This window comes from Musca vetustissima, unplaced genomic scaffold (assembly GCF_032173495.1).
Source record: "Musca vetustissima isolate MV318-11 ecotype Yass unplaced genomic scaffold, APGP_CSIRO_Mvet_v1 utg27727, whole genome shotgun sequence".
NCBI classification, from domain to species: Eukaryota; Metazoa; Arthropoda; class Insecta; order Diptera; family Muscidae; genus Musca; species Musca vetustissima.
Window position 1 is genome coordinate 172,684 of NW_026880928.1, and position 21,034 is coordinate 193,717.

The following is a 21,034-nucleotide window of genomic DNA, read 5'->3' on the forward strand; positions in this document are numbered from 1 at the left end:
CTTTCTGCCAAAATTTTCCATTTGTTACAATTTCAAATATTGGCGACATACATTATATGTTGGTATGTACTAATTTGTTAATTGCAAATTTAATTTTTATTAGGTGTTTAATTTAAAAATGTGAATAGTATATTAACGTTAAAACTTATGGCAATTATAATCATTAACAAATTGTTCGTTCGTTTGTTTTTTTTTTTATTTTCAATATTGTGACTCAACTAAGTATTACAATTAAATTATAAATTGATGTACGTGTATATGGTAATAATTTTCACAAAAAACTCCCGTAATTATAATTATGTTGTCTGTCATTCTGTTTATATTTTATTTAGTTCGCCCATTAAAATAGTTCCTAACATGTGTCATATTTTTTTGCAAATTATAGAAATAATTAGTAGCAATACAAACTATTTCTAAATACTAAAAACTAAACACTAAAAACTATTTATTTCTAAATAAAAATACAAGGTATTATCGATATTAGAAAATAAATTCTCTTCAAAAATATGTCGTTATTTTTGCATGTTTGTGAAAAAAACTTGGGTCTACTATTCAGTTGTCACATCTCGAAATAAGGTAAATATTCATAATGAGAATAATTGATTTTTCATCTGGTAGAGCTTTAAAATTTGGTACATTTGTGGTTAATACTCTTAAGATGTTTGGTATAGTGGTTATAGTGGTGGTAATTTAGCATTCCATGCTCTTGGAGTCTGATAAATATCTTTGTGCTACAGGGTATTATACCTTTGTGCATATGTTTGTAAGTTTCGTAAACATCGTTCCATATTTAGATATAGCTCCCATATATATTTTCGTCCGATTTAATGAAAATGGTGTACCAAAGTCCCCATATATCTTTCGATTTGCACGAAATTTGGCATAGCATAATGAATTAGGTCTATAATGATGTGTGTTAAATTTCCTGAAAATCGGTCCAGATTTAGATATAGCTCCCATATATATTTTCGTCCGATTTAATGTAAATGGTCCACCAAATACCCTATATATCATTCGATTTGCACGAAATTTGACACGGCGTAATGAAATAGGTCTAGAATGATGTGTGTTAAGTTTCCTGAAAATCGGTTCAGATTTAGATATAGCTCCCATATATATTTTCGTCCGATTTATTGTAAATGATCCACCAAATACCCTCTATATCTTTCGATTTGCACGAAATTTCACACGGCGTAATGAATTAGGTCTAGAATGATGTGTGTTAAGTTTCCTGAAAATCGGTTCAGATTTAGATATAGCTCCCATATATATTTTCGTCCGATTTATTGTAAATGATCCACCAAATACCCTCTATATCTTTCGATTTGTACGAAATTTGGTATAACGTACTGAATTAGGTGTAGAATGATGTGTGTTAAGTTTCGTGAAAATCGGTTCAGATTTAGATATAGCTCTCATATATATTTTCGTCCGAGTGTATGTAAATTGTGCACTAAAGACCCAAAGTTTGTCTGATTGCCACACAATTTGGTACAATGAACTGTATTAACATTTGTTAATCTCTGACAAGTCTCATTGAAATGGGTTCAGATTTTGATATAGCTTCTACAAGTATATTTTCGTCCGATTTTACACACAATTGACACAAATTTTGCACAACGTACTGAAGTTAGTATAACCTAGAAGTTGAATATAAATGCTTCGTCAACGTGGGTCCAATCGGAACAAAATTTTGCACTACGTACTGAAGTTACTATAACATAACTTGTGGCAAGTTTAGTTGAAATCGGTTTAGATTTAGATATAGCTGAATTTCTATGTACAGGGTGGCCCAAAAAGGACTGAAGAATTAAAAATAATGATAATTTTTTTAAGTTTGTAAATATTTAATTCATGGAAATTTTTACATTTAAGTGTGAAATATAACATTTCTCAAATGGTGTCCATTTTCTTGCAAACAAAAATTGACTCTTTTAACCGCATTTTCCATTACTGCCCGTAGGGTTTCTGGTTCCAAATTGCTTATTTCTGCTTGAAAGTTGTACTTAAGCTCTTGACTTGGTTGAGGTTTATTGATAAACACAACTCCCTTCAAATAGCCCCGCAAAAAAAGTCTGGAGCGGTCAAATCTGGTGAACGTGGAGGGCAAGCAAAATCACAATCTCTGGAAATTATTCGAAAAGCACATTGCAGGCCTGATGGTCTTGGGGCAGTTGCTGTGCCATTTGAATTTTATACGGAAACATTTTAAGATCCCGCTTCAAAATTCTTTGCAGGAATGTTCTGGAGATTCCCATCTGAGTACAACGACGACGAGTAGAGATGCTGTCGTACAGCATCCACAACTGCTTCATTGCGCACAGATCGATCTCTTCCTGGAAGATCTTCCATGTTCATCAAAACGGGAGACTAAGTTCCTAATCATGTTTGAGTGGGTGCTGGTCGGACATTAAAATGACGACGATATTTTAGTTGAGTTGTAATAATTCACCTTCCAGAAGAATAAGAAAAATTCAATGATTTTGACGCGTTTCTGCACAACATTTGTAGCCATGATTTATCACCAAAAATCAGTAAATAACTCGCAAGAGACAATTTTTAACCCATTTTTAATCCTTCAGTCTTTTTTTGGCCACCCTCTACCTTTTTGTTAATTTATATGTGTTAATCTTATCTATATATATGTGTTAATCTTATATGTGTTAATCTTATCTATATATTAATTGATAATAACAATAAAAATTGTATTAAAAAATATATAAAAAGTACAATCGGACTGAAAAAAGTACACATTTTATTGAAAGCCAGTACAATTTGAATAATTTCATTTCGCATCCTTGCATTGCACCCATATAAATCTCCCGTCCCTTCTTCGCACCGTTTTGGTTGTAATTAGGAATTCCTGCTTTTTGGAGGGTTTCGGATGCGTATAACGTAAGCATGATGCAATAATAAGGTGATGTATCAGAACAAAAACCGTTGTTTTTGTTTCGATTATCTGTCAAAATTTTCCATATAATATTTCAAATGATTGGCAACACTGCACATCGAATTCAAGTAGAAATTACCCACTACCTATTCATTGTGCCATGAACCTAAGTTTCTGTAATTCGGCGTTTCTTTGCTTTTTCAGGAAATAAAAACCTTCCGATAGACCAACTTAAAGCCGAACAGAAATATACGAACTTCATAAATTGGATATCTAAATGAACATGCATCATATTATTTCTATCAGTCAGTCTTACATGAGAGTGGCAACAATAACACAAATATGTTAGACTAAATAAAAGCATACTTTAGGGAGCTGCAATTAAAAAAAATATTCTCTACTGTTCTACCTAAACACATTTCGTTGTAGCTTGCAATAAAATATCGTTTAGGAAAAAAATAATGAATAATTTTTGCCCTGTTCAAAAATGAAAGTAATGTACAAATTCCTACTACGATTACACATTTTTCCTTTATAACACCGAAAGCAATAGTTAACATTCTTGCAGTTCTGGAACATGTCAATTATGAACCTCTATATCCGATAGTTGCATTAATCCACTCAATGTTTCTGATTTACAACTCTTGAAGAGAGTAACTAATTTCATCTAAAATTTGCCCATCGTAAGATTTCTTTTTAAATTTAAATTATGGTCATTCTAGTAGCTCCCTCATAAAATTGTCAAAAATTTTCTGAATATAAATTTTATAATAATATCCGACCGTATTATATGATTTTAACCAAACATCGCACAGAATAATATTTTAGTCTAATGTTTTTAGTACCTCAAATGAATGAAGCAATGGAATATTCAAATTCGTCCAAAAATGTTTAGCTAGCATAGATCAAATCCGATGAACCTTCTAATACCTCGCAAAGTGTCAATATTTATGCTATTTTATTCAAAGTTTGCAAATCATAATACTTTTATCAAACCTAGATCAAACCTGAAGAAGACAAGTAAATACATTTGTAAGCCACATTGCCCAATATGCCTGATGAGCCGCTTAACAAACGTCGAAACACGTCGCATAGTGGTGGGAATGTAGTATCTCTTTGGCTTTCCTTTTCATTGCAACTCCGATCATGTAGCTGATCTCGAAAGAGACATTAATAAAAAATATTTACATGAATAATGACTTCGACCTAAAAAGGAATAAAAACAAAACTCAAAAAATTCGGCTGGGATTTGAACCCTGGTTCCCATGGCATCTGCTGATGTCGGGCGCCTTATAAAAGTTGCATGTATAAACACAGACTAACTCAGCCAATTTTTCCGATCATCCCATAATATCGAAAGACTGGAAATCAACAAATCGAAGTGAATAACATATAGGTACGTGTAGAGGAGACTGTAGCACATTCGGCAATACGTTTTCGGTATGAAGTTCCCATTGTACATCACTAGGTTTGATCCATAAGTATCGAATATCGAAACAAATAACTGTCGCAAACGTTTGAAATCTCTAGCCAATATTTTTTAATTCAAGTTTTGTTGTATTTTTACAGATGTTTGTGTAATATTTCCATTCTTTTTCGTAAGTATTTCGTGTATACAACATTTAAAATTTTAAGGCAGTATTATTAAAAATTCGTTGATTACAATGTATATTCCTATGAAAATAATTTAAACCAGTGAGCAGTATAGTCGGACGGAGCCGATCATTTGATACCCTACACAACTTCCACGAAAATCTAACTTTATGTGGTTGTATATTCTGAGCTTGGGCAATAGACTAAATGTCAACAAATATTTCTAATATTCAATAGACGAGGGCTCTTTACCGTGGGTTATGTTGTGATGTTGGGCTTTCAATTGTGGCCTATAAATCGACTCGAAAAAAACACAAATAAATTAAGTTTTCGGACCACTTCATCCCAAAATTATTATCTGATCATCACCGAAAATTATAGACGTTGTCCTTGAACATAACTGGGATCTCATGGAAAATTTCAAAGCGATCAGCGTTATATTTCCGCCATAGACTAATGAAGATTTGACGACGAAATACTCAAAAAATGCGCGGTCAAGTGACTCAAAATAAAAAACTCAAAAATGTTAAAAGACTTTTTTGGGGAAAATGGCCTATTTTTCTTTAATCTTTTTATCTGAGGATATAGTTTTTGCTTAAAACTAACTATATTTAGTGGGATTCCAAATTAAAAAGTTCAAATATTTAAGTAAATCAGCATTTAAAATTGAGTAGCGCAATCAGCAGACTCAATTCAGAGAGGACTGGTGAGAGCATTTCGTCGTCTATATTTTCATTAGTCTATGGTGTAACTCCTACATACGTGTACATACGACCATATACTTGCTATCAATTTAAAGGTCAACCACTCCTCTTGAGCATACTACTTTATACGCCATACTGTGGCCACAAATTTTGTACAAATTTTTCAGGACAAAAGTCAGGGTCTATTTGATCTGCTAAATATGACAATCTATATGAAGGTGGGTCTAGGACTAATATTTGGCGGCGTTACAAACTCATGGGGCTGCACAAAGCTATAATACCCTAACAACATAGTTGTGTAGAGTATAAAGAGCCTAATTTCCAAATAACAAATCATTATTATCGGCCAAATACGAAATATATAATATACATACATTGAAGGGTAAGTACACCAATAGTCGGCACTTTAAGGATTTTCGCATTTTAAACGTTTCACCATTCCGAGACAATTTTTTCCACTATATTGAAATTAGGATCATATGTTTCCAAATTTTGTTTACTACCCGATGCAATTAAAATTTGTTTAATGAATTTGTATTATAGTAGATTAAATTGATAATTAGGTCAAATAGTGCCTTTGTGCCAATAGTAGGCACTTTTTTCCAATTGTGGGCATGTCATGCTCCAATAGTCGGTATGTCGTATTTTAGTTAAACAAAAAATATTTATTTAATTGATTTTTCTGTTATTTGGATTAAGAAATTATTATTATCTGACGATACCATCAGTTTTGTATTGAAAAAGTTATATAAAATAATTTTATTTATTAAATTATTACAATTGTAAAACATGGTGCCGACTTTGGGAACCTCTCATCCAATTATCGGCATGGCTAAATTAAGCATTTCAGAGGTTAAAAGAATTTAAGATTAAACCTAATTTTTCAATTATGTAAAATCACTTAAAACAGATTTTTTTATAAATTAATCGCTATTTAGAGCACTTATTTGACATTTTCCAATTTTGAGCCAAAGTGATCGAAAAGGTGCTTATTATTCACCCATATGCCGATAGGAAAACCTTAAAAATGTTTGTTCCTAAGGGCGGCATTAATAAAAATATGATAATTACAAATATTTTTTAATGATTTAAAATTCTTTACAATTACGAAAAAGATCCTGGTGAGAAATATATTATTTTAATATATTTACAAGTCTTTTGAAATCGACATGCCCACTAATTTTTTCTCAAGAAACTTGAGTTATCGCTAGTGATGACAGACCTCATTGACCAAATACAAAATTTTGACTTATGCCATGTTCTGACGGGCATCCGAACAACGTAGTTCGCTCTCAGAATTACGTACATGAATTAACCCGTTCATACAACACTATTCATAATTCATATCATCAGAGTTTTTTATTTCAAACTTTTTGTTTCTTGTTTTACACCAAATATGTAACATATTTTAGTGAATTACATAGGGATCTAAATAGAAAAAATAATTCTCTTTCTCCTGACTATAGTATGAACCCATATCTATTTACTTTTCATTCATGTTTTCCATTTTTTCTGAAAATGTTGTTGTTTTTAATACATTTTTATATTTTCTCAATTCAAATGTCACATACTGTCACAAATAAAATTTTGGGGAATTTTTTGTTTGAGTTGCCCCACATTTGTTTCTTGTTTTGTACGCTAATTAGAACCAAGGGAAAAGAAATGCATATTGCATTATATAGAAAACAAAATTTACATCCTGCTGCATATATAAAATCTATACAATTTTTTACTTTTCATTCATGATTTTCAATTTTACTGAAAAAGTTTGAAAATTTCATAAATATTTTCAAACTGTCAAAATTAATTTATTTTCGATAAATACTCTCAATTGTTAGGGATGGGACAAATTTATTGGTTATTCAGAGAGTGATTCGAATTGAACAACGTACAAAAGTCGGTGTTCGCTCAGACAATTTTGTATGGGGAACTAAGTAATTCCTTCATAATTAAGGGTCGAACAACGAATGAGAGAGCGAACAACGCTCGTCTGGACATGGCATTAATAAATGTAGTTAGCTCGATTAAATTTTATACAGAGAAAATTGAAATCGACATGCCCACCAATTTTTTCTCAAGAAACTTGAGTTATCGCTAGTGATGACAGATCTCATTGACCAAATACCAAATTTTGACTTAATAAATGTAGTTAGCTCGATTAAATTTTATACAGAGATAGATAGTTATAGAATTTTTTAGTTATTTGAAGTTATATAAAACATATGCCGACTATTGATACATGCCGGAATTAGGTTCGTTTACTCTATATAATATACAATGCAAAATAAAGCCAAATTGTAAATTCAATGGCCAATAGTTGCAACATATTCTCTGAAACACATGCTTATTTAATAATATGAACATGTTGAATATTAAATCTGCATTATTCCATGGCTATTAAAATATGAAAAACACTCTATAACTAAATTCTTATAAATAAACTTATAAATTAGTTTAGTTCTAGCCGGGATTATATATAAATATATACAAAAATATTTCGTCAGTAAGATTTTATATCAAATTCATAATGGAATGAAACCCTTCCTGCAATTCCACATTTGGAATTGACTAATTCTGAAATATTTGTGTTAAGGTCCGTAAATACATAACATTTTTGTATTTGTATAGTAAACTAGCTGGCCCGGCAAACGTTGTTTTGCCTTATCAATATTGCATCAATATAAGGTTGGTAAAAACCATTTGCCACTAAGTTTATGTCAATAAAAAGTATTAACTACTAAATTATTATGTGCTTAATTTAGTAGAACTTATTTCACCAAAGGTTTTCTTCAATAGAAGATCACATTTTATTATTGCTCCAACGTTTTTACATTATCTTATTTGTCCCTTCTTGAAGGATTCTTAATTACAATATCATTTTCTTCATTTCCAACTGTTCTATTGATTTGTATATTTCTCGACTTTTTGATGTTTTTCTCAACATTTTCTTGGAAAACCCTTCCCAATGCAATTACAAACAGCCGAAGGAAAACTTGAGTGAAATCGGTACAGTCAATATACCATGCAAACGTTATTCACATCTTTAAAAATACATTTGAGGAACCATAAAGGCACATATAGGTTAGACACAAACAGCATGTAATGCGGAATTGCCTCCATGTAGGATTCGAATTTAAATGTATTATTCCCGAATATAAGAAAATGTTCAATAATACCTTCGTTTCATTGAACTGTATTGAATACTTTGATATACGTTTTCGTTTACTAAAACATAAAAACATATGTCTATGTATTGGCAATTTCCTCAAAAATATTCCTGGTGGTGTTTCCTATTAAGGACACGATCACGTTTCGGTCAGTGGCCCAAATTGCCTTTAATTCGGTATTCCACATTGGGTAAGAAACTTCCCTCATAATTGCCGGTATAGTTTTTGGTACAGGCTCCACATAATGGAACCACTTAATCGGTTCGATATAAAACGTGTGGAAAAGCTAATATCTTTCAAAATATATTTTGCAAAATTTTCGCGGATTTTTCTCAAAATGTTCTTACATCAAAACCTTTCAACTTCAATTACAGACTACTAACAGAAACTTTAAGGCAAATCGGTCCAGCCGTTTTTTTAAAATAATTTTTTCGCGGATTTTTCTCAAAATTTTCTTTCATAAAAACCTTCCCACTGTAATTACCGGTCCAGTCGTTCTCAATTGATGCGTTAGTATACAATTTTCTTACTCCATTTTTATATATAGATTAAATTTTAACTAAATGGAAAAAATATTGAAAAGGCCATTTAAATTGCAGTAATATTAACAATTAATTTCCAAAGTACCTACATTTGTTATATTTTTTTGTTATCACTTTTTGCATTTCACGTAACATTTGACGCAAGAAACGAACATCTGTTGTGTGCGTGTGTGTGACGCTCATGCAAAACAGAAAACATGAAAATCAATTTGTTTGATAGGAATTAAAGTAACAACACAACAAAGAAATTAAATAAACGCATATATTTACAACATTTTTAGTTAAAATATCTGCAACGCTCCTACTACTATTAATGTATTAGTTCTTTGCAAAATTATTAATCAATCAGATTAGCTACAACTAAACTGTCAGTGTTCATTATTAGTATATTCCCCCTTTTGACGTAACCTTTTAAGGTTATGTTGAAGAATGTGAATATACTGCAAAAGAAGATGAAAAAGAAAAACAATGCTAAGATATATTAGCTACAATGAATTTTGTAATCATTTGCATACATTGTATGTACAATGGATTCTTTATATTTTAGAAATTATCAATAAAGCTGCACGGATTTTCCCCAATATTATTGTTCCCATAACACTATCATACAATTAGGAACATACATATGTACATACAAATCAAATTGTTACTACCAATGTTTTTAGTTAGTAAACAAATAATGCCGGATGAGTATCTAAAAAACAAGATTTTTTCCTGAAAATGTTTCAACTCTTCCCTAGAAAAACTCATGTTCTTATAAAGCCTACGGCTTATTACTTTTTCATATAACAGCTTTAATGTATTTCGGAATCTGCAGTATGTATGCGGAAAATAACTTCACTTGTAGGAAAACAACTTTGCTGTTTCTTCAACAATATTTTCGAAAATTCAATTTAAGTAAACTATATGTTTTTAAATCCAATTAGTACATACATAAATATATACAAGCCGAAATGATTGCCCCACTTTCCCCTATCCAATAACAAATTGCAGTCTTGGTTCATGGGAACTTCTAATTTCTGCAAACTTTACTTATACTATATAAATAAATCCTATTATTGCTGCTTTAGATTCCATTTACTGAATCACTTACGTATTTGCCTACAAACGAAAAATATTTGTGTAATAAAAATCTGTTCCCTTTAGTAAAAAAATCAATCAATAAACAATCTACATGTGTAATATTGTCCACATTTATAGCAGGGTATAATTTCAGATTTAAAAAAAATCGCCTTTAATCGCCCGCAAAACAAATTTAGGCCAAAAGTTGAAAATTAAAAAAAATAAGACTTTAGAAAAAAATATTTGTAAACATAACTATTAACCCGACTTTAACCTAACATTGTTAAAATTATACGCTTATTTCCACGATTGCTTCCTTACTATCCATTCTTTTGCATAATAAGTGCTAGTAAGTTCTACTAATCACGTAATAGGCATTTCATTGCATGATACCCCATCATAATTAAAGATAAAAAATCTACTCGTTGCAACATTTGGAAATGTACCAAAATTGTTCCTACACCGGCTTTATAGATTGAAAAAATAACAATGCCGGATACGCCTTTGTTACACAACAACTAAATTTTGCACTACTTGTAATTTGAAATAAATTGCATTTTTATATAAAAGATTCAACATTCCCTTGTATTTTCTTCAGAAATACTAACTGAATATTTGCAATCGAATAAAAAATATATATTTTCTTTAATATTTATTTCATCAAAAATTCTATTCATCATATGATTTCACATGCCAAGTCCCAGTTTTACCATGTTCGTTCACTTCTAAATTCATCAACACACACACACACATATTTCCCCCATCACGCGTACACACACTCACTCACACATGCCTGATACACACAAATGCCGACGACAGAAAAGAAAAAGTTCAAAGTAGTTGGTTATGCAACACCACATCTAATATGTAATCCACAATGAAAATTTTTTGGAAAAATTAAAAGTCCAGGAGGATTTTTTTTTGTTTTTTAGTTTTTATTATGATTTTCGTTTTGTTTTAGCATACATTTTTTCTGTTTCCGAAGATATTATAATCATGTTTTATCAGCACTTTAAGTTAAATAACATTTCATTTTTCTCTTACGAAATCGTTTTAAACGAACAATTACAGATTGAGGAAGGTTTTCCAATTGTCTGATGGCAGCAATCCTTCGGGCTATGTTGTATTTTAATTCAATTATTGAATTATAACTGTGTTGTTGGTTGTTTTTTGTTCTAGAACTAATGTTGATTTTATAGGTTATGTTGAAGAAGATGGTAATGGTGACGACGCTTAAGCGGCTTCCTTGGCGAGACGCTCGGCCTTTTCGACGACTTCTTCAATGGGGCCAACCATGTAGAAAGCAACTTCGGGAAGGTGATCGTATTCACCAGCCAAGATTTGGCTGAAGCCCTTGATGGTTTCTTCGAGGGGCACCAATTTACCGGCATGACCGGTGAAAACTTCAGCGACTTGGAAAGGTTGGGACAAGAAACGTTGGATCTTACGGGCACGGGCGACAGTCAATTTGTCTTCTTCAGACAATTCATCCATACCCAAGATAGCAATGATATCTTGAAGGGACTTGTAATCTTGCAAGATCTTTTGGACACCACGAGCAACGTTGTAGTGAGTGTGGCCAATGATGTTGGGATCCATAATACGTGAGGTGGAATCAAGAGGATCCACAGCTGGGTAGATACCCAATTCGGCGATAGCACGGGACAATACAGTGGTGGCGTCCAAGTGAGCGAATGTGGTGGCTGGGGCAGGATCAGTCAAATCGTCAGCAGGTACATAAATGGCCTGGACAGAAGTGATGGAACCCTTCTTGGTGGTGGTAATACGTTCCTGCATAGAACCCATATCAGTGGCCAAGGTTGGTTGGTAACCGACAGCAGATGGAATACGACCCAACAAGGCAGATACCTCAGAACCAGCCTGGGTGAAACGGAAAATGTTGTCAATGAAAAGCAATACATCTTGGCCTTCTTGATCACGGAAGTATTCGGCAACGGTCAAACCAGTCAAAGCGACACGAGCACGGGCGCCTGGGGGTTCGTTCATTTGACCGTAGACAAGAGCTACCTTGGAGGTCTTGTCCTTAAGGGAAATGACACCGGATTCAATCATTTCATTGTACAAATCGTTACCTTCACGGGTACGTTCACCGACACCAGCGAATACGGAGTAACCACCATGAGCCTTGGCGACATTGTTGATAAGTTCCATAATCAATACAGTCTTGCCGACACCAGCACCGCCGAACAGACCAATCTTACCACCCTTGGCGTAGGGAGCAAGCAAATCGACGACCTTGATACCGGTAACCAAGATTTCTTGTTCGACGCTCATGTCCACGAATTCGGGGGCTTCAGCGTGGATGGGGGCGGTCTTGTCGGTGGGGATGGGACCACGTTCATCGATGGGTTCACCGATGACGTTGATGATACGGCCCAAAGTTTCAGCACCGACAGGAATACGGATTGGGTAGCCAGTATCGTTGACCTTTTGTCCACGAACCAAACCTTCAGTACCGTCCATAGCAATAGTACGGACAGTGTTCTCACCCAAGTGCTGGGCTACTTCCAACACCAAACGGGGAGAGCGGTTGTCAACTTCCAAGGCATTCAAAATTGGGGGCAATTGATCCTCGAATTGGACATCGACGACGGCACCGATAACAGCCACAATTTTGCCATTACCAACAGCAGCCTTAGCGGCAGCCTTGGCGTACTCGCGTTGGCTTTGGGCAAGTAGTGATATAACTTTCTTATCTGACCTGCTTAAGGCCGTACGTGCGGCAGAGAACATTTTCTCGATTTTTTTATAATTTGCCCGTAAAGAAAGTAATTAAGGTGAACGCGCTCCTGAAACAGATAATTTTCATAAAATAATATTAATATTTTTTGCAATAATTACTTCAGAAAAAATCAAAAGAATTTTTTTCACACAGCAGCTACCTCTTAACTTATGCACTCACCGATTACGAAACAGCAAATTTTTGCAGGCAATGTGGCCGTCTTCGTTTTCAACTTACAGGGCAGTGTTGCCGAATGTAAGAACCTTCGTTGCGGGTACCGTTTTTCTTGTTCGAAAAATGGCTGCCAATTCACAATATGATGACATTTGGAAATTTGGCCAGATCGTTACTAGACTTATTAGATAATCAGTTGAGGGGATTTTCGGATGGAATATTTTAGGGGATATTTCAGTGACCACGGATTAGTGTGTGGCAAATAGAATATATTTAAAGAAATATAATTTGCAAATAATAACAAATGGGATACATTTTTTATTAATTTAATAAAATGTTGTGAGATTTTAAAAATTACGATATTGGGTGAATATAAATTTTACAACCCTGTTCCATATTCAAGATTTAAAAACACAATTTAAACATCGTTACGTTCGGGACGATTTTTTATGCCCTCCACAATGAATTGGAAGCCCAAAAAACTAAAATCGAACGGCTTATTTATATGTGTAGGAATATTAGATTATTCAAACATGCAAAAAAAAACAACTTCAAATTACTGCTACCGTAGAAAGTAGACCAATATAGATAATTTTTGTGGACCCAAATCGAATCCAAAATATAAAATTGGGTAAAAATATTCCAAACTCCCAAAATTACCGAAAGAAATGTACCGTAATACACTGCGTATCATAACAATAGCCGCACCTTTAATTCAATTGGTATGTTAGTTGACAAATAAAATGGACCCATTAAGTTATGGTTGACAATAAAACGATCAAAAACACATATTATTCAACAAAAATAATTAATTTATTCTTTGTGGTTTCGCCGAATTCTGCACTTTCAAAATTACTGGTGTTGCATAACTATAGACGCACTTTTACAAAATTAGAAAAATTTATTTTTTTAAACTTAAATAAAATAACTTTTATAAATAATGGGTAGGCCCTCCCTTATTTTGAATAAGTTCAAAAATTTTATCCATCACACTGTTGATCAAAATTGTTCGCAAGTTTGCATCGATTGACCGCCATTTATCGATATCACTTCTTGGAGGTAAAATACAGTTTGGTATTGGCGGTTTTCTGCATAGACACGATGAGTCAAGATTCCACACATGTTATCGATCGGATTCTGGTCGGAAATTTTAATATTTTTCGCTTTTAACCATACTTGAGTATGGCGACTTTTATGAACTGGTGCGTTGTGCTGCTAAAAAACGAGTCCTTCATTGTTCTTGCTTTCCCAAAATGGCAATAATTTGTCTTCTAAGACTTGAACGTACTCCATTGAATTCATCCGACAACATGAAAATGTCAAATAAAGGCTTCCGTGGCTATAAAATGCTCCCAAGACTGATTCACGATATTTCTTAAAACGATATTTCGGTGGCGGTTCCCTTAATGGTCTTTGAAGCATATTATAGCCACGGAATGCTTTATTAGACATTTTCATGTTGTCGGATGAATTCAATGGAGTACGTTTAAGTCTTAGAAGACAAATTATTGCCATTTTGGGAAAGCAACAACAATGAAGGACTCGTTTTTTAGCAGGACAACGCACTAGTTCATAAAAGTCGCCATACTCAAGTATGGTTAAAAGCGAAAAATATTAAAATTTCCGACCAGAATCCGATCGAGAACATGTGTGGAATCTTGAGTCATCGTGTCTATGCAGAAAACCGCCAATACTGAACTGTATTTTACCTCCAACAAGTGATTATCGATGAATGGCGGTCAATCGATGAAAACTTGCGAACAATTTTGATCAACAGTGTGATGGATAAAATTTTTGAACTTATTCAAAATAAGGGAGGCCCTACCCATTATTTATAAAAGTTATTTTATTTTATTTAAGTTTAAAAAAAAATAAATTTTTCTAATTTTGTAAAAGTGCGTCTATAGTTATGCAACACCAGTAATTTTGTAAGTGCAGAATTCGGCGAAACCATAAAGAACAAATTAATTATTTTTGTTGAATAATATGTGTTTTTGATCGTTTTATTGTCAATCATAACTTTATGGGTCCATTTTATTTGTCAACTAACATACCAATTGAATTAAAGGTGCGGCTATAGTTATGATACGCAGTGTATAAGCGCTACTCTACTTACAACCAATTCGGTTGAGATAGTTCTCAAAATAACAAGGGGGCTATACAAAACCGAGGACCGATGACATTCATTGTCTGGTTCTGCTTCCTCTACCTCAAAATTCAAACAAGTTTCTACATGAACGGTTGCGTCCAAAGAGAATTCGGCGATAGACGAGTGAGCTTAGATGGGCGCAACGTGTCGTGTGGTCCTAGTCCACATGCAGGACATGATTTAGGTATCGAGCCGTCAATTTTTGCCCAATATGAATTGTGCAAGATTACCAATTATGGTATTTACGCAATATTCGTCTTCTCATGAAGATGGTCCACGGGAGTCATGAGGAGATACCTTGTTGCAGTTCTCAGGGCAGTATTCTAGTAGGTCTGGATATTCTTTTACTGCGTATCACGAACATTCTCGAACCATCGCCATAGAATTTTTCTAATCAAGAATATATACTTTATGGTATATCCGGAATTGTTATATATTTTTTATATCCCCCGCGTCTTAAATATTTCTTCCACTTTTTCTGCAGATGCACTTCCTGCGTTCTACGTAAAGTATTTCCTAAAGGCGGGGAAAAGTGGCAACTCCAACATTCACAATAGTATCTTCGAAATCATAGCTGCTGAAAATTTTCGACTGAATTAAAATCCACATATTTGGATACAACACTGCCAATAGAGTTGATTCTGCAAGATGCCGACTGAATTGACGCCGTTAAATACCAACCATTCAACTCCGTATTTCTCCAATAAATTATTCGAATTAGCCGCAAAATGTCTTCGAGTGATTTTGATAAAATTGATTTGGCATTAACTGAAAAATATGAAGCTGTAGTTAAAACTGCTCTGGAGCAATCCACAATTACAGACCTCAAAGATTTCTACAATGTTTATCACGATGAGAAAAAGGCTATCGATGAGGAGTGTGTCACTCCCACAAAGAAGACACCAAAACTAGAGAATTTTGCAGAAGTTTTTAAACTTTTAGATGTGCACCCCCCTAATTTGCAAAAATCTAAACCTAAAGCTCCACCAATGCGCGAAAGGGCCAACTCCACAATATCGCGGTCTTCAACTTCCTCTCTCAATGATTTGTCATCGAGCTCAAGCCAAAAGGACTCGTCGACCAGTTCATTGAATCTGGTCACCAAATATGAAGAGCCGCCTACCATTAAACCATCGGATACCTATAAAAATTACATTACATTCCAAAAACAACTTAAGCAAGTTCAGCTGGAATTGGAGCAACAATCCGTGGAGAAGGGATATGAAACAAAACTTAAGCAGTTGGGTCATTTTTCACAGCAACTGGAAAAACTTTTACCCTCGGACAAGGTGGGCCAGGCAGCACTGACCCTTGAAGAGGAAAAAATTCTAAGCGAATTGGTTGAGAAAATGGATGATTTGAATTTTATACGTACAAATCATGGATTGTTCTGCCAGGAAAATAATCCAATATTTAACAATTCACAAAGATTGGAAAATGTTATTGATATATTATCTCATTGTTTAATTGCTGCCAATTCTTTTAATGTAAATATGTAAACAAATAAATTACTACCTCTAGCCATAATTATTTTCTTTTTCCTCGTCATCATCGTCGTTATCCATTTCCATGTCCTGGTGCAATAGCATAGTTCTCATTTGCTGCACCGTATCCCAAATGGCCAATAATTTCCGAACATTGCTGCCCAAATATTCAGCCCTTTGGCTTGCAGTTTCCAGATAGTCTTCAAAATTTGTCCCTGTATCTGTGGTATTACCGGTATTCGATATACTCAGCAACTGTGTGAACTTATCAACTATTTTTGTTAGATCATTGATAGTTTCTTTGTTGTATGTGTATGGTTGAGACTTCCCATAGTTTTGCATGGGTTTAATTGTGCGAGATGCTTCTATCTGAAGTAATGCATTATTGGATTTCTCCAGGACGTCAGCCATTTGCTGTGACTGCATTTCCATGGAACTACGGCTTGTTCCTATAACGATTACATTTGGTTAGACAATTAAGGCAATCGTATAAAGTCTAGAACATACTTAGCTCTTGCAGAACTTTATCAATTAAACAATTTTGCGTGGACATAATTTCTGAATCTAATTGGTTGGGCGGGTATTTAAAAAAAAAAAAAAAAAAAACAGGGATACCTAGGTCGAATAATAGATTGTCAAAAAAGTACCCAAAGCTGATAAGCAATCAAGTACTCGAAATCTTGGTGTCTATGTAAACGCTACCAATGACATAAAATCATAAAGACCAATATCTATTAGTGTATGTGACCTTATTAATAGATCATGGCCATGACCCAATAATAAAATCGTCCGATAAGGCCAGATGATTTCACCCGAGCTGTCAAAATGCTTTCAGTTTTGACTTAGTAGTGACATGATATAGTATTTTTCGGTTAATTGGCCCTACGGTTAATTGGTTTCCACGCTTAATTGAACCACATGATGGTGCAAAAAATATTTCATACGAAAATACATGTAAATTTTCTGAGATAATTAAACCCTGTTAATTGATTTTCCCGCATAATTGGTTCAAAATTCATGTCATCAAAAATAAATTTTCCTTTTATTTTTCTCCGGTTAATTGCACAACAATAATTGAATAATAATCTGCCATTTTTTTACATATATATTTGACATAATTTGTGAAAATACTATGTTTATTGCTAAGGAAAAACTTCGAGAAAGCGTAATTTGTATTTGACAATGGATTTTTTTAAATCATTAGTAGTTCCAATTATACGTGTATTACTGTAATTCAACTACTATTCAATTAATTCAATTTTCTTCAAGGAATAACTCGCTATTCCCAGCATTTTCATATGTGTTATACATATATATGGCAATGGCTCAATTATAGGAAAGATGTGGAATAGATAGAAATATAAATTTGATAGATTTTCATTCATGTTTTTCAATTTTTGTTTTGAGGATTCGAAAATATTTCATTTTCAAAATAAAAATAATTTGATGATAATTTGTTTGTTTATTTACATTTTTCTGTCAAATGAGTTGACAGTAGTAGAACTTACAAAAACAAATTTCCATGTGGTTGTTGTATCGTTTTTTGTACAACAACACTTGCTGTTACCTTCTATTATTATACCATGACCATGGGTAGTCTTCTAGGCCCTGATTGCAACGGGTCGTAGAGTAAAACATTTAAAGTTCTGATTACAAAAAAGTAAGAAGAAGATATAAGGGCTTAACTCTAGTTTAGTAAAAACGATCAGATTTTTTTATGTATTTTTACCCTAATTATGGGGATATCTTTTTGTCTGTTATTTGACCCGGAAGTTCGGGTACGGGTACCCGATTATATCCGGTTTTACGGATCCGGGTATATAATTTTTAAGCTTGTAAAAATACTTTTATATTGAGTGGTGATATAATGGATTATCTGAAACCGTTTTGTAGATACAGGCAAAAAACTGAGTTTTTGGCCCCGATTTTTTTAAAAACCCTAAAAGTCGATTATTTTTTCCATCTCAAATGATAGACCACAATTTGCCCTTTCCAAAATTGTGCGATATGTGGCTGTATCTGTTGTGGATCAAAAGATATGGGCTATAGAACCCTGTCTCGTAGTCGATGTTTATATCTGTCTATAGGAGAAAGTCTGAGTCCATCATTCCTGGTACTTTTATCTTTTAATTAAAAGTATGTGTGGATTTAAGTTCTCTTCCTATGGACAGATGGCAATTCCAGCTACGCGAAGAAACTCCTTTTGTGGTAGTAGCGCTATTCAATGGGCTGAGGTAACAGTCGTTGGCCGAGAAAGACTCGAGTCGTTTCGGATCTTAGACATCTCTATTGTGGAAACGAAGAATATCCTTTATATTAGATAGGTGGCCGGCCTTCATAATGGAGGCCCATATCTCTGTAAGTATGGTCTTCTTCGATAAGGAAATTACATTGTTGTAATCAGCATTTCAACCGCTTAAAATTGATAACCATAGTGAATTTAAAAAATCATGGACAAATACAAGGGTCCGAGCGGAAGTTTGGAAATACGGATGCATATTTTTAAATAACAGTAATAATAAGCTCTTTTCGACATGATCCTAGTTGTATATTTCCCATTCTGGAGTAAAAATTGTAGCCGCAGCAAATGTTCGGTATTGTTGTTCCATTTCTGACATAGACTCCATTCCAAACATTCTCTCTAACTTGATTTTAAGCACAATACACCATTTTTGAGGATAGGTATAGAAGTAGTAGGTTCTGTCCCAAACTTTTTCGGCAAAATTTTAGAATATTTTCGATTTCTTTTTGCTGTATGTATTTCACTTTTTGTTTTAAACACCACTTGATATTACAAAATTTTCCCACAAACAATGATTTTATATAAAATTAAAACTATTTGGTTATATATTTATGTTTTAACATTTAGAAGTAATTTTTACATGCTGTATTTTTCGAATAAGCTTTCTTTTGCCAGAAAAGTTCAAATTACATTTGCCTTCTAGTTTAAATTATTTATATTCTTATTGATGTTAAATTATTGTTTAACAATAAACACATTTATTCATATACATCTTCCTTGTCGGCGACGTACTTAATAATATCGGCAGGCCTCAAAAGTTTTTCGGCATCAGAATCTGGAATTTCAAAACCGAATTCATCTTCCATGGCCATGATAACTTCCACATGATCCAAGGAATCTAAACCCAAATCATTGATGAAATGAGACTCAACACGGAGCTGTCAAAAAGAAGTAAAAAACAAATATATTAATAACACTTAATACCGGTAAAAATTAATACAATATTCTAAGTCAATAAAATATTGCAATAGGAAGCAAAAAGTTGGCCTGGCAAAGGCATGGAATTAACATTTACCTTGCTAGGATCAATCTTGTCGTAGAGTTTCAAAACTAGCAAAACTCGTTCGTTTATCAATTGCAGGGTTAGTGGGGGTTTTGCTGAATAATTGCGTACCATTTGCCATTGCCAGCTTTTGCTACCCTAATAACAAAAAGAAAAAAACAAAACATTAGTAAAACTCAGCAGCATAAATTACCTGTTCTTTAGTGACTTTATCGTAAGAGGCGACCACTTTCAATACACGATCTTTAATATCCTCCATGGTCAATTTGGAGGAGTAACAACGCACCTGGGCTGTTACTGATTTAGGCTTCAAAATGCTCTACACAAAAATAAGTGATTACATATTAATACAATCTCAAATATATGTAGGTGCTCATGGACTGAATGTTCGATTAAAATACAACAAATTATAGCATCGTCTCCTTCGAATAACTTGTACATAACAGATGTCTTTATTATTGAACCTTTAACTGATAACACAATTTTCCAAACATCAATAATTGCCAATGTAAGTAAAGATGTTCGGTTTCAGATTTTATAGCCGAAAGTGAGGTTATGAAATTGTGTCTAGTATATTCTTGGAATGGGATATTTACAAATTGTTCTTTCCATTTAAACACTTACTTGTGTCACTCCATTGCACATGGCTGGTGCGACCAATCTGTGCAATAAACGCATCTGTGGTTGGGCAGTGATAGCACGGATTCCATTGGCTCTGACGGCCATACGGGCACAGTTACGGGCGATTTGAGTCAACGACATTTTTGTAGACCTACAATACAAAACCGGCAATAAGTAATCAGTTTTTAACGTCTATCAATACACGGCATAGAAAATTAACAAGAATTTTACCCGAAATTTACTAGAAGAATATTATGTAAAAACTTCTGCAAAACTTGTGCCTCCGCAACTGAAATGTCAAAATTAATGGGAAGTTCTTCTCATAAATGTTACCAGTATTTCATGTTTTTGGCCATTGTTACCAGATTTTTTCGAAAATATTACCATTATAATCATATGGTTATTGTTTTGTAAACAATGTTTACACGATGCCATAAATTCATAATTGGTAAATATCATAAAATATCATATATCTTATGGTGTTTTTACACGATATGTATTTTACATATGTGCTGTCACTTTTTCATCCATATGTAATTCCTTATGTGTGTCAAAATTAGCAGTGTACACAAAACATTTATTTTTGTGTTCAAATCGGCA

The 21,034-nt window shown here is 33.5% G+C and overlaps 4 protein-coding genes across 5 annotated transcripts; 1 reads left to right on the plus strand and 3 right to left on the minus strand.

The window, feature by feature from the left end:
- Positions 1 to 10,872: 10,872 nt before the first annotated feature.
- On the minus strand, positions 10,873 to 13,044 carry LOC133326919 (ATP synthase subunit beta, mitochondrial). Its single transcript, XM_061535532.1, has 2 exons — positions 12,882 to 13,044; positions 10,873 to 12,768 (listed from the first exon to the last, which is right to left on the minus strand). The coding sequence occupies exon 2, from the start codon at positions 12,710 to 12,712 to the stop codon at positions 11,192 to 11,194; it is 1,521 nt and encodes a 506-aa protein (XP_061391516.1). The 5' UTR covers positions 12,713 to 12,768; positions 12,882 to 13,044; the 3' UTR covers positions 10,873 to 11,191.
- A 2,708-nt stretch (positions 13,045 to 15,752) lies between these two features.
- Positions 15,753 to 16,523, plus strand: LOC133326928 (augmin complex subunit msd5). The gene has a single exon (XM_061535542.1). It carries the CDS (start codon positions 15,753 to 15,755, stop codon positions 16,521 to 16,523), a length of 771 nt encoding a protein of 256 aa, XP_061391526.1.
- Positions 16,524 to 16,541: 18 nt separating this feature from the next.
- Positions 16,542 to 17,061, minus strand: LOC133326929 (augmin complex subunit msd1). Its single transcript, XM_061535543.1, has 2 exons — positions 17,016 to 17,061; positions 16,542 to 16,957 (listed from the first exon to the last, which is right to left on the minus strand). The coding sequence occupies exons 1-2, from the start codon at positions 17,059 to 17,061 to the stop codon at positions 16,542 to 16,544; spliced, it is 462 nt and encodes a 153-aa protein (XP_061391527.1).
- A 2,285-nt stretch (positions 17,062 to 19,346) lies between these two features.
- On the minus strand, positions 19,347 to 20,784 carry LOC133326924 (acyl carrier protein, mitochondrial). Of its 2 annotated transcripts, none has more exons than XM_061535536.1 (4): positions 20,666 to 20,784; positions 20,438 to 20,585; positions 19,826 to 19,951; positions 19,347 to 19,688 (listed from the first exon to the last, which is right to left on the minus strand). In XM_061535536.1, the coding sequence occupies exons 2-4, from the start codon at positions 20,573 to 20,575 to the stop codon at positions 19,509 to 19,511; spliced, it is 444 nt and encodes a 147-aa protein (XP_061391520.1). In that variant the 5' UTR covers positions 20,576 to 20,585; positions 20,666 to 20,784; the 3' UTR covers positions 19,347 to 19,508. The 2 variants fall into 2 exon arrangements, with proteins under 2 accessions (XP_061391520.1, XP_061391521.1); XM_061535537.1 differs by lacking the exon at positions 19,826 to 19,951 and adding an exon at positions 20,007 to 20,132.
- Positions 20,785 to 21,034: the final 250 nt, after the last annotated feature.

Bases quoted from the DNA above. Each gene is read 5' to 3' on its own strand.
- LOC133326919 (XM_061535532.1), bottom strand. From the start codon at position 12,712: ATGTTCTCTGCCGCACGTACGGCCTTAAGCAGGTCAGATAAGAAAGTT.
- LOC133326928 (XM_061535542.1), top strand. From the start codon at position 15,753: ATGTCTTCGAGTGATTTTGATAAAATTGATTTGGCATTAACTGAAAAA.
- LOC133326929 (XM_061535543.1), bottom strand. From the start codon at position 17,061: ATGTCCACGCAAAATTGTTTAATTGATAAAGTTCTGCAAGAGCTAA. The intron at 16,958-17,015 runs GTATGTTCTAGA...TAATCGTTATAG, and splicing joins TAAAGTTCTGCAAGAGCTAA to GAACAAGCCGTAGTTCCATG.
- LOC133326924 (XM_061535536.1), bottom strand. From the start codon at position 20,575: ATGTCGTTGACTCAAATCGCCCGTAACTGTGCCCGTATGGCCGTCAGA. The intron at 19,952-20,437 runs GTAAGTGTTTAA...TTTTGTTATTAG, and splicing joins TGTGCAATGGAGTGACACAA to GGTAGCAAAAGCTGGCAATG. The intron at 19,689-19,825 runs GTAAATGTTAAT...TCTTTTTGACAG, and splicing joins ACAAGATTGATCCTAGCAAG to CTCCGTGTTGAGTCTCATTT.